The 12,377-nt window shown below is 56.6% G+C and overlaps 1 protein-coding gene across 1 annotated transcript; it reads right to left on the bottom strand.

The window, feature by feature from the left end:
- Positions 1–724: 724 nt before the first annotated feature.
- Positions 725–8,231, bottom strand: LOC103052496 (zinc finger protein 202-like). Its single transcript, XM_088151406.1, has 5 exons — positions 7,586–8,231; positions 7,158–7,275; positions 6,820–6,902; positions 5,913–6,039; positions 725–2,412 (listed from the first exon to the last, which is right to left on the bottom strand). Exons 1-5 carry the CDS (start codon positions 7,934–7,936, stop codon positions 1,355–1,357), a joined length of 1,737 nt encoding a protein of 578 aa, XP_088007532.1. The 5' UTR covers positions 7,937–8,231; the 3' UTR covers positions 725–1,354.
- Positions 8,232–12,377: the final 4,146 nt, after the last annotated feature.

The following is a 12,377-nucleotide window of genomic DNA, read 5'->3' as shown; positions in this document are numbered from 1 at the left end:
AACCCTTTGGCAAGGCACATTCTGGCCAAACAGGTTCCCCCTTCTCTGCCTCGGCTATGAAGCTGAATACGGCTTCCCTTTGCCCTGGGAGCGGGGGGGGGGGGAGAGGGGCCTTCCCAGTGCCAATTCTCCACTGCAAAGGGGCTGCTCTGCCCCTCCTCTCCCGTTTGGCTACCCATGACGAGGAACCAGGGGGAGAGGAAAGACCCCTTCCCCCCCTGCTTTGGCTGGCTGAAAGGGGGAGAGGTGAAGGGATCACCTGGAGATGGAAGGGGAAAAATGCATTTCGTCGGAGCCACAAAGAATGCGGGGCAGGGTGAAAAAAGCAACAAGACTGGCTTTTCTTTGTAGGGAATGGAGCTGCCACTATTGTGGGAAGGCAGGCCCTTTAAGTTTGCCTTATTTTCAGGCTGTTGTTCTGTCTATTGCAGGTAACGTGAATAGTGTTTTTGCCCCAGGGTGCTCACTCTAGTCCCCGTCTAATGCCCCTGAAAATCTGGTAGGGAATCTGACACACACCCTACCTTTGTCCTTCATACTTATCTGCCAGTTCTTCAGGATTTCTACAATAAAGATTTGGAAACACAATCTGTTCGTTCTTTCTGAAAACAGACATCAGAAAGAAATATTTGCCCTAAATTGAGCGTCTGCCCCCAAATGCCGCATCCTAGTGGGAGGTACATTCTCAGGAGACTAAGCCCGAATGACCACCAAGGACACCTGCCTTTTCCCCTTAACCTTCACTCAAGAGCTGGCATTTTCTCTCTTCCTTTTGCGGAAGACCTTCTGCTTGACTTCCCATCCTTCGGTTTGTTCTGATCCTCGCTCTTCCTCGACCCGGTTCCCACCATTGTGACTCAGCTGCACTATTCCGGGGTGACCATTTTCCACATGTCATTAAACTCTGCATTTAATTTTTAGCAACTCTTCCACACTGAGCTCTTTTTCCTACTAGGAAAGGATGCAGACTAATTTGAGTCTCCTCAATGAGCCATTTTCCACACGCCAAGGCTTCTCACCCATCTATATTCTTTTACTGGAAATCTGTTCGCTATAACTCGAGTCTCTTTGCATGTTCCACATATACATGTGGTTGTCCCGGTTTGGATATTTTAATATGTATATTAAGGAAATTACTATTGCTAAAACTTTTCTCACGTTCTAGTGTTTTTGTGCACTGCCCTTCATTGGGGTTCTCTGAGTTTTTGTCTCACACCTACATAGATTCTTTTATACAAAATAAGGTCATTATCACAAATCTTTCTGCATTTGATAACTTATATTGTTTCTCCCCTCTGTGGATTAATTTATGCATCTCGAGAAATGCAGCTCCTGCTGAAGCGCCGTCCACGATCTATGCATGCGATGCGACCCCTAATGCATGGGTCCGTTTATGGGAAGTGAGGTGCCCGCTCTGGCAGAAGCTCTTCCCGCACAGCAGGCACGTGTAGGGCTTCTCCCCCGTGTGGGTCCTTTTATGGGAAGTGAGGGTGCTGCTCATACTGAAGCTCTTCCCGCACACCAGGCATTTGTAGGGCTTCTCTCCAGTGTGGATCCGCTGGTGGCGAGTAAGGTCGCTGCTCTTGCTGAAGTTCTTCCCACAATGCAGACATTTGTAGGGTTTCTCCCCAGTGTGGATACTTATATGAGAAGACAGCTGGGAACTCCACCGGAAGCTCTTCCCACACTCCCGGCACTGATAGGGCTTCTCCCCGGTGTGGATCCGCTTATGCGCGGTGAGGTGGCCGCTCTGGCTGAAGCTCCTCCCACACTCCAGGCATTTGTACGGCTTCTCCCCCGTGTGGATCCTCTTGTGGGAAGTCAGGGTGCTGGAGTCACTGAAGTTCTTCCCGCACTCCGTGCATTTGTATGGTTTTTCTTCGGTATGAATTATCTGATGACGCGTGAGTGTTGCACTGACCCTGAAGCTCTTCCCGCACTCCCTGCACTTGTACGGTTTCTCCCCAGTGTGGATCCTCCTGTGAGAAATTAGATAACTGCTGATGCTGAAGCTCTTTCCACACTCCAAACATTTGTAGCGTTTTTCTCCGGTGTAGACTCTTGGTTGTAAAGAAAAGGGAAAGATCTGGCTGAAACGGTTCCCGTGCACTCTGTAGTCACGCTCTTGATCTTCAGTGTGGGTTTTGCAATCTTGACTAAAATCAGGTTCATCTCTCCGTATCGCCCCATAACCCAGACATTTTCCCCTTTGATCTTGTTGGCTCAGGAAGCCATAAAGTTCTGGAGGGCGAGAAGTAGATGATTTCTCCCATCTATCATTTGACTGGATTTTCTCAAATCTTTGCAGTTCCCACCGATTCTGAAGCTCTTCTTCCTTTACATGATACAAGTTTACTCCAGATGGCATCAGCCCTGCCTCCTCCCAGGCCACCTTCTCTTGCCCATCACCTGCTGAAGTGAAGACAGAAAGTAGGAAGTCTTACCAGACAGTGACCGGGCCACCCCCCCACCCGTCACATCTTTTCTTTCTGCATCTCCAGGATCTCCTTTCTTCTTTGTCTACAAGGACTTAAGAGCTGATTCAGAGGAGCCAGTCTCTTAAATCCAAATTCCTTTCATATGCATCATCTTTTAAAATTTCCATAACTATGCATTCTCACAAATGAATTTACATTTGACACAACTGACAAAAATTTGTCCGGACTAGTTCAGATACAACGGACCTTGTCCATCATTGATGTCTGGAAATAAATCTGAGTCACCGTATAGGTAGTCCTCGACTTACAATGACAATTGGGACCAGAATTTCTGTCACTAAGCGATGAGGTTGTAAAGTGCAACCGCATCGCATAGTGATGGCAGTCCCTGCAATCCCAGTTGCCATCATTAACTGAATCCCACAGTTGTTGAGCGAGGCAACTTCCTGCCAGCTTCCCACAACCACAATCAGTGGGGAAGCCGTCAGGAAGTTGCAAGCCCCAAACCAGCAGGCAGGTAAGTGGCTGCTGCTGGGTGGGGGAGGGTGCAAGGGCGTGTGGGGGGGCCAGGGAGGGTGCATGAGTCAGGGAGGTGCAGCATGGGTCGGGAAGGGTGGGTAGATGTGAGGGAAGTGTCACGCGGGGACAAGGAGTGTGTGGGGGTGCAGTGGAGGTAGACGCTCTGGGGTGTGTGAGGTGCTGCACAGGTTGGGGAAGTTGCACGAGGTGTGCAAAAGGAGCCATGCGGGTCAGAGAGGGGGCATGAGGGGGCAGGGCAGGAAGGGTGTGTGGGGGTGCATGAGAGGTGTCATGCAGGTTGGGGGTGCATGGGGGTGCACAAAAGGCATTGTGCAGGTTGGCGGCAGGGGTCAGGGAGGGTGTGCGGGTTTGCACTAGAGGTATGGCAAGGGCTGGGGAGTGTGCACGGTGTTGCGTGAGTGGCCGGCACACTGCGAGGGGCTGGGAAGAGTACGCGGCTCGGGGAGACTTACCCCAGCAATTTGCTATCTACCCTGCCGGCTCCCCCACTGCGAATGGTTGTAGGTCGAGGACTACCTGTATTAGAAGTTTCCTAACTGGGATCCATTAAACTGAGGGTTTACATACTCTGATGAGACTGAGGTTATGTTTTGACTGTGGAACTGTTTCAGAGAACAACGTGTTGTCGTTAATGGACTGTTGCATGGCTCACAATGCAGAGACGTGCATTTCTGTTCCTACAACGGAATTGGGCTATCAGGTGAAGGACCGTGAAGCAAGGAGAGAAGCAGAGCCAAAGTAGGCGGGGGAAGAGGAGGGCAGGCGGGACCGCAGGAAGTGCCCGTAGACCTGCTGGATTTTCGCCCCCCCGACTGAGCAGATGAAACTTGGGGAAAGTACTCCACTTTGTAGACTCGTGATCAGGCCTTCATCATCTGAATGCTGAATTTGGCTTCCCCTTTTTTGTAGATTCTACCCACACCACCTTATAAACGTTGTGCACATAAGCCTTCCAACTTATGCACAGAAAAAATGAGAAACTGGAGGCAGAAGATAAAAGAAAAGGAAATCTAAATAAATCTTGTTTCTACCACAATTCCAGCTATTCTCCTTACCTTCCTTGCTTCCTCTTGCCTATGCAGTTTCATACACTACCCTTTTTTCAGTCTTCATTTATTCTCAATTTTATTCTTGTTTGACCACACGTACTTCTTTGTCCCCAGGTCCCACTGCATTCAGCTGACCGTCATGTTTCTGCTGAGGTCCAACTCAATTTTTTTACTTTTTCAACATTCATTCCTTGCAGGGTCTGTTGCATATAACACGGCCAACCTACTAACCTACCAGCAACGTTTGCACATCTTAAAACTCCTCCATCCATTTCGCCATCTGCCTTAACATTCTACCAAGGTTCACAAATTCATCTCCTTGTTTTGTTGTCTTTGTCCTTTAGACGGGACGCGTAGGTGTTCGTTCCGTTTCCCATCTCAAACACAATAGTCCTGGTCTTTGATACACTGATTTTCAGGCGCAAGCTATTCTTTGCATCGTGCCACTTCAAATCATTGGATTTGACAGCCTTATAAATCCAGTCGATCACTTTTATCATCACCAGCCTCCAATCTATCACTTGGGGATTCAACCAACCACGCAGCCTTCCTCCCAAGATCCGGAGGGCCCCAACCTCGTGAGCCTCAAAAACTCTGCTCCCTTCTAGCCACAACGCTGGGTGAATCCAGCCTGTACGGTGGAATGAGATACACCGTTTTTATGGGCCCTGGCACATTATATATTTTGTTTAGACAATTTTGTTATCAATTAAAAAAAAAGTTTTGGATTTCTGGGTTGGTTTTGAATGCATTTTTAGCCACCTGGAGTCATGAGAATGAGAGGGGCGGAGGCATATATTGTTTCTTTAGAGAAACACACAGCTTCCTCATTTGATCATCCACTGAGCATCCCCCTTAACGTTTCTCATCAGTGTAACTCCACACCCTTTGGTGGCCCTCTGAAACACAATTCTTTGCACGCCGTTCCAAGCACCTTCCAAGCCCTCTTCCTGTCTGCTCCGCTGGGAGATTAATCTATCTTCTAATCCCTTTCTCGCATATGGCTTGTACTTTCATCGCTTGCACCCCTTCCACTTTCCTTCACTTTTTCCCTCTTCTTCTGTGAACAGTTTTTCTGAGATGCAGCTTTGATACTACCCAGGACGGTCCACTAAGGGTCAAGACTCAATTCCAGCCAACGTTGGGCCAATGTGCCACAAGGGCCACTAAAGCTTCATTCAAAGAGGCCACGGCTCTTCCAGGATCGCTAAACCTGAGATGCCCTGGAGAGCCAACGCAGCCTATTCTGGTATCTGCAGCAGCCAGACAGAAGCTCAGGATATTCTGGCATCGCGAAAGAAAGAGGAAAACTCCCCCTGTACGTTATTCATACTGTTGTGCATCCTTTTGCACGCCTCCTTCGTGTTTCTCCTTCCCCAACAAACTAAACTGCTCCACTTCCCTGCATCCAAACTATTCTGGCCCCTTAATCATCCTCCTCAGATCTTTCTGTATCTTTTCCAGCTTTTCAATGTTATTTGTTTCACCCGATTTACTCAGCGGTTACTATAATGTCGGTGCTCTTTCCAAATCCTTGGCTAAAGTCTCCAACCACAAGGTTAATTAAAAAAAAAAACAGGATGGGGTGTTTGCTGAGCACCAGGATCCCCTCCTGGTAAGCGCCAGCCAAAATGTCCATAGCGCGCACCTTGAATGTTTCTGCCAAGAGGGTCCCTCACACTGAACAGCGCTCACCGCCTGGGGGATCCATGTGACGTGGGCTTCAACCCCCGAACCCCGAACCCCTAGCCACTCCCATGCCCCTGAGCAGGTGCAGGCTGACGTTAACTCGGACGAAAAACGGTAGTAGTGGCAGTAGAAATGGTTGTAAACAGGGGCATTATCCCAGGATCGTGGGAAAGCACCAGCTCAGTGCGACTCTTACCCAGAGAGGCCACATTCCTACAATTCTCCAGCATGACTTCCTGGTGGAGGGCCCTCTGGCTCGCGTCCAGCAACGCCCACTCCTCCTCCGTGAAACTGACGGCCACTTCCTTGAGGGAAACGTGAGCCTGTGAGAGAAAGATGACGGCGTCCTCTGTTTACTTAAGAAAGACACGTGAGCCGTCTCCAGGAACTCACAAATCCCCAGAGCAGGGATGTTCAGCAAAGTAAGGGGGCGTTTTCTGCACGATTCAAACATCTGCACAAGAGCTGCGTTAGTCTAATGCGGCCCAAACTCAGGAGTCTGGTAGCGCTTTTTCCAGATAGCCAATTAACTGGTCCCTCAATGACGTTTAACATTTAACGACAGCCATCCCAGTATCCTTCCAAATCCAGCAGCTGCCAACTCCTTCCACCTGTTACTGGCTCCACTCCTGTCCTCTGGGCACGTCCCGAAGGCTGTCTTCATGGGTCCCTTGCCCGTGAACCTCTGATGCCCCCGGGGGGCAATAAAGCCTTGGCGCCCTTCCGTTCAGGGATGGAGTGGCCGAGGAGAGCCATCCTGGGATCAGCGTGGGATGCCGTCCACACGCACGTGAGACACGGGCCAAATCCTGCTTTTCCGGGGAAGCTGCTGATGTTACGGGCAAGGGCCTGGGGCACACCTAGAATTCGCTGCATGTTGTTTCTGGGGCGATCTCCTGCTGGAAGACCTTCAAGGCCGTGGGTGGGCTGTACGCAATTCAAGTAAAGGAATAAATAACGCAGCGAAGGCCACTGCAGAGGAGCTGCGGCTGAAGAAGGGGACGGATTCCAGAACCAGAATTCAACCGGTTCAGCGCAGAACAAGGCAACCCGTTTACAGGATCCCTCCCTCGTGGGGGAGAGCGGAGGGATCTTTCTCCTACCTGAGTCGGAGGCCCAACCCCCGTTTCTGCCCCACCACAAAGCAGGGGAGTTCCCGGGGGGGCCATCGAGACCATCCCGCCACCTGTAAGCGAGAGGGAGGCAATCACAGGAGGCTCTTCTGAGAAGGAGGCGATCCGCTAAAGCGGTGGGGGGCCGAGAGCACCAGCCCTTCGGCAGGCTGAACGCCCAGGAGCGCCGCGCCCGAGCAGGGAGCCCCTCGGAAAAGGGCCCCGCAGCTCGGGGCCGAACCGCGCCCGCTGCTCCACCCGCAGGCATCCCAGGGCCCGCCTCGGCCGCGCCGCCGTCGGGGCCCGGGGCGGGGGGAGCCCCTCCTCACCTGGCGAGGCGTCCGGATCCGGCGGGGTCCCCCCGCGGAGGGGCTTCCGGGACGGAGCAGGCGCGCCCCCGCTCCCCTGGGGGCGCTCAGCGGGCGCCTCCTCCGACGGGCTCCCCGCCTGCAACGCCGGCAGAGTTACGGAAGGGGGCGCCTCGGGGGCAGCGAGAGCCCCCCCTGCGCCCCGGGCTGCCGCCCAGCGGCCGCGCGGAGCATTGCTCAGCACGCTGGAGGCGGAACGAGCGCGCTTTCACCCGCCCGGCCTCGTTGCTGGGGCCGGGAGGGGGCCGGGGGCGCCCGTCCCCGGGGAGGAGCAGCCGCTCCCGCCGGTCGTTAGCCCCGGCAGGGACAGGGGCCCCGAGGAGCCGCGCGCCCCCCCGCCCCCAGAGGGCGGCCCGCGCTCGCTCGCCCGCCCGCCCCGGGCCGCTCACCTGGCGCCCCCCGCGCGGCCGCTCCCTCTGCTCCCGCGGCGGCTCCCGGGCGCGGCCGAGCAGGCAGCCCTCGGCCAGGGCCACGGCCTGCGCGCTGCTCTCCGCGCCGCACTCGCGCACCCAGCGCGCCACCTCGGCGGGCAGCGCGGCCAGCAGCCGCTCCAGCAGCACCAGGTCCAGCATCTGCGCCTTGCTGCGCCGCTCGGGCTGCAGCCACGCCCGGCACAGGCGGTGCAGGCGGCTGCACAGCGCCCGCGGCCCCGCCGCCTCCCGGTAGCCCAGGCTGCGGAAGAGCCGCCGCGCCGCCTCCCGCCCCGCCGCGCCCCCCGCCCCGGCCGCCCCCTCGCGCATCGCCTCCGCGCCCCGGGCGTCCTCCGCCGGGCGGTCCTCGGCGCTGCCCCTCGGCGCGGGCGGGGGCGCAGCTGGGCCCGAGAAGGGGCAGCCCCCTACCCCCGCAGCGCCCCCCGAGGGGCCCGGGCTCCGCCTGCCCCGGCGCGGTCCGCCGCCGCTCGCCGGAAGGGCCCCGTCCCCGCCGGGCTGCGCGCGAGGGCTGAAGGCGGCGAGGGCAGCGGCCGGCGGGGACGCCCCTTCCCCGCGGCCGAGTCCTGGCAAAGGGGCCCTGCGCAGGCGCCGTTCGGCGCTGAAGCGAAGCGGCCGCCCACACTGCGGACGGGCTTCCGGGAAGCGCCCCCGGTGGAGAGCTCGGGGGCTGCAGGGGCGGGGCGGGCGGACCTGGGGGCGGGGCGAGCGGGAGGGGAAGCGGGGGCCCGCAGAGGGGCGGGAGGGGCCCGGGGGCGCGGCGGTCCCCCTCCTCCTCCGAAGCAGATCGGCGCCTTACCCGCAACTCAGCGCGAGTGCGAGGGGGAGGGACTGGGGAGGGGGTCGGGGGGGTCGGTCGGTCTCCGTTTGCGCAGCCGCGGAGGCCTCGCTGGCAGCTTGAACGGCGCTGTCCGGCGGAGCGGGTTTTCCGGCGCTTTCATAGTTTCATTTAATAGTTTAATAGATTTTGGAGGCGCCCAGAGTCACGGCAGGGAGACGGTGGCCACGTGAACTTCGTCCGCCCATCAATCAGTCCATCAATCAATCAACCCGAAGCCGTGAATCGTGGCTGGCGAGACCGGGCGGACCCGGGTCCGGGGGCTGCCTGAGGGGGACCAGTTCGCCCCACACAAAGTCTGGGGCAGGAATAGCCATTTATCCCCCCCGCCCCCAAATCTTCCTCGGAGGCGGCAAAACGGAGGAGCCCAGAGGGGAAGGAAGGGGGGGATCTCGGGGTCGAGTTTGGAAAGTTGACCCGGGCCTGGAGGTTTATGGGGGGCCGCCCCCGATCAGGGGAAGGAGCGGGGAGGAGGGGGCGAAGCCGTGGGGCAGGAGCGAAGGCCTGCAGGAAAAGAGGATCACTCCCGGGGAAGGCATCGGCCCCGTGGAAGAAGCGCTCCGGGGCTTTCCCCGGCCAGGAAGGAGCCGCGAGGAGGAGGAGGAAGAGGAGGAGGAGGAAGGCCGCCAGGGCAGGGCACGGTCTCCCCCGAGGCTGGTGGAGCAGGGGGCTGCGGAGGGCGCTGGGGGCTGCTCAGAGCCCGCGGGAGGCGTGCTCTGCACCCGGGGCCACCCGGCAGGGCTCTCCGTCCTCTGCCGTCGGGAGGGGCCGAGAGGAAGGGCCCGCCCGCCGCCCTGGTCTTGGGCAGCCCGGCCCGTCCTGCGGGGCTCTCGCTGCCCCCGTGCAAAGTGGGGGGGAAAGGAAGGGGCCGGTGGGGAGCGCCGGAGGGGACTCTCCCGGGCGACCGGTGCAGCAGACCCGTCTCCTTTCCGTGCCTCCAGGGGGGACTTGTTTGGCCCCCGGCTGGGGAAGGGGCAGAAAATACGGGGTCTTATGCTCCTGGGTCTTTTTCTCACCTCGCCCCCACAAACTTTTCCCTTGCTCCCCTCCCAATATTCAGCCCCACCATCCGGCTGTGGGTCTCTATGCGGGGGGGGGTGTTCCAACCCCTTTCTTCCTCCCCCCACTTCGTTGCTCCTCAGGTGCTTGGGAGGAGCTGAGGGGGGTGTCTCTGCACAGCCCCCCCCCCCCACCGTGCATGTTCCGTGTCCTTTGCTGAAGGAACGCTTTGGGGGAATCCAATTTGGGGGAACAAACTTCTCCATTAAACCCCCGCAGTAGGTACTTACTTACTTACTTACTTACTTACTTACTTACTTACTTACTTTATTTATTTATTTATTTATTTATTTATTTATTAAATTTCTCCCTGCCCATCTCCCCTCAGTGGGGGACTCTGGGCGGCTCACACAAAACATTAAAACCATAAATACATATAAATACATAAAACATAAAAATTTAAATAAAACATTACTAAAAAAGAAGAAGAGAGTCCAAGAAGATTCCGCTATGGGGACTTATGGGGTGGGTGGGTCTCCTTTACAAGGGATCTAAATTCATTTCTTGCCTGACCTTAAAAGTCTCTAACTGGAGATTCGTAAGAAAAACTGAAGTTTCTGATGATGCAAAAATACTTTTGCCAAAAGGCATCTGTTTCTGATATGGGTTTTCGTTGCGTGGATTTAGGAATGAAAACGCCGCAATTTCTCTTTTTCCCTTCCCCTTTCCTTCTCCTTCCTCCTTCAACGCGACAAACTTTGGGGCCTCCGGATCCGGGTCTAATTCGGGGCCCGGAAGATCCGACTCCGACCCAGCCACGGGGAAGCGGGAGGGCGAGAGAGTCCCAGGTCGGCTGCCTGCCCACAATTCCCCTCCCCACCTCGGCCACAACCAGGGAAGGGGGGGTCCCTCTCAGTCCTCCTGGGGGGGATGTGGGGAGGGAGGGGGCAGAGACCACGTGGAGATGGAGGCTGCTGCAGGATCCCACCGCTCTTGCCCTTGACTCCTTTCCCCAAAGTCACTCCTGGGGGTCCCAGCCCCCTTTTTCCCTCCCTCCCACCAGCATCAGGGGGTCCCTCCCAGCCCCCTCCTTACCGGGGGGCTCCTCCCCCCCTTCGCTTCCAGGGATCCAGGACAGCGCCCCCACCAGCAGCAGCAGGGGGACCCCAGCAGAGCCCATGGATGATGCCCCACAAGCACCCCCCAAGAGAGAGGAGAAAGACGCAGATGCTTCCAGCCCCAGAGGCAGAATCGGTGGGTCTGGACTGGGGGCAGGAAGCGCTTTTTCTAGCAAATCTCAGCGTTGGGAGTCCCCAGAAAAGCAGAGGGACCAATGGGAATTCTCCCTTCTGCAGCGTCATCGGTCTCCGGGCAGAGCCTCTCTGGACTTCGCCGAGTGGAGGAGATAGTTCCGAGCAGAGAAAGAAGCGGAGAAAGTGGGAGGGGGGATCCTTTCCGTCTTGGGGGGCTGCAGCTCTAGTGGGTCCCCCACCAGCTCCAGAGGGGCCAACCCCTTCCTTTGCTCTCTCGGGATTCCCAGCCGGGCTCTCCTTTCCTCTGTGGGCCTGGAGGGGTGGACTAGATGCCCTCTGAAGCTCCCTTGAAGTCTCCCGGGGGGACTCCAGGCTGGGGCTGCAGAGGCCCTTGGGATCCGGAGGTCGTGTGAATCAACCTGTCATGGCAGGGAGGGAGGGAGGGAGGGGGAGTTGCTTGGCTCGAAGGGGCCAGTTGCCTCAGGTGCAGCGTGTCCTGGGAACGCAGCCTTTCAGTGACCAGAAGACGGGTTCCTTGGCTCGAGGGTCAGGCATGTGAGCGCAGCCCTTGGGGTTTGACAGCCCAAGCTGAGCGTGTCCTGTGGACCCACCACGCAGTTCTCCGCGTCCGCCGTAGCCTCACCGGTGTCGTCCTTGAACAATAGCAATCGCTGCACGATCTCAGCTGCAGCCGTTTGTCCTTCTGGGGCCAGAGCGGGAGCGGCCAGAGCACCTCTTGGGGGGCAAAGGAACCCTTCAGAGGTACCTCATGGAAGAGGCCCATCCGGGAAGGACCCAGAGTGGAAATGGGGAGCCGAGGAGGGCCAAGACAGGCTGGACTGGGAAAGAGAGGGGATCTCCAGGGGTGGGGAGGGAGTGGGATCCACAGGAAATACGGAGACCAGCTCCAGAGGAAGATGCGGCAGAGATTGTCAGGCTTCCTTTTTAAATTTTTTTTAACTGTACCCAGTTAGACTGACCCAGACTCAGAAGAGCCACGAAAGAACTGGATCTGAGATTGAAAGGAGATCGAACGGAGGGATCACATGGAGGGATCGGAAGGCTTCCGAGAAATAGGACTTCAAAATGTGGGGAAAGAAGAGGAAAAGAGAGGCTGAAACAGGAGAGGACTTCTGCACTGAGAACATGGATTTAGGAACTGGGGTTTGGGACGGCTTGATGCACCCCACTCTGAGACGAGACGAGGGTCCCGGGCATCGGGCCCAGAGGCAAGGGCGGCTTCCTAGAGCGGTTCGAGGCCTTCATACTTCACAGTTCCCTTTTCTCGGGCTGTCCTTCTTCTGTGAAATAAAACGTCTCCCCCAGCCTTGAAAAAAGCCGTCCGGCTCCGCCAGGTCCCAGGGCTTCCGTGTCTTCCTTAAGCCTGGCACAATCAGACTCTCTGCGTTCGTGAAGAGAACCTGTGACAAGGAGGCTCCTCCTTCTGCCCCACCGAGCCCACACAAAGTGTTAGACGTTTGAGTCTTTTAAGGAAATGAAATGAAATGAAATGAAATGAAATGAAATGAAATGAAATGAAATGAAATACACAACGCTGTGGGGACCTTGAAGCATTTTTTCACACCTGAGACTTCAGAAACAAGACACAGACACACAACCATCTTCAGCATTTCCTGGGACCACACACAACCACAAATCATAC

Source organism: Python bivittatus, unplaced genomic scaffold (genome assembly GCF_059951505.1).
Source record: "Python bivittatus isolate LINGU-HERP-01145 unplaced genomic scaffold, Pbiv_v1 ctg000650_np1212, whole genome shotgun sequence".
NCBI classification, from domain to species: Eukaryota; Metazoa; Chordata; class Lepidosauria; order Squamata; family Pythonidae; genus Python; species Python bivittatus.
Note: the sequence above shows the minus strand (reverse complement) of the source record. Positions and strands in the feature narration are given on the sequence as shown.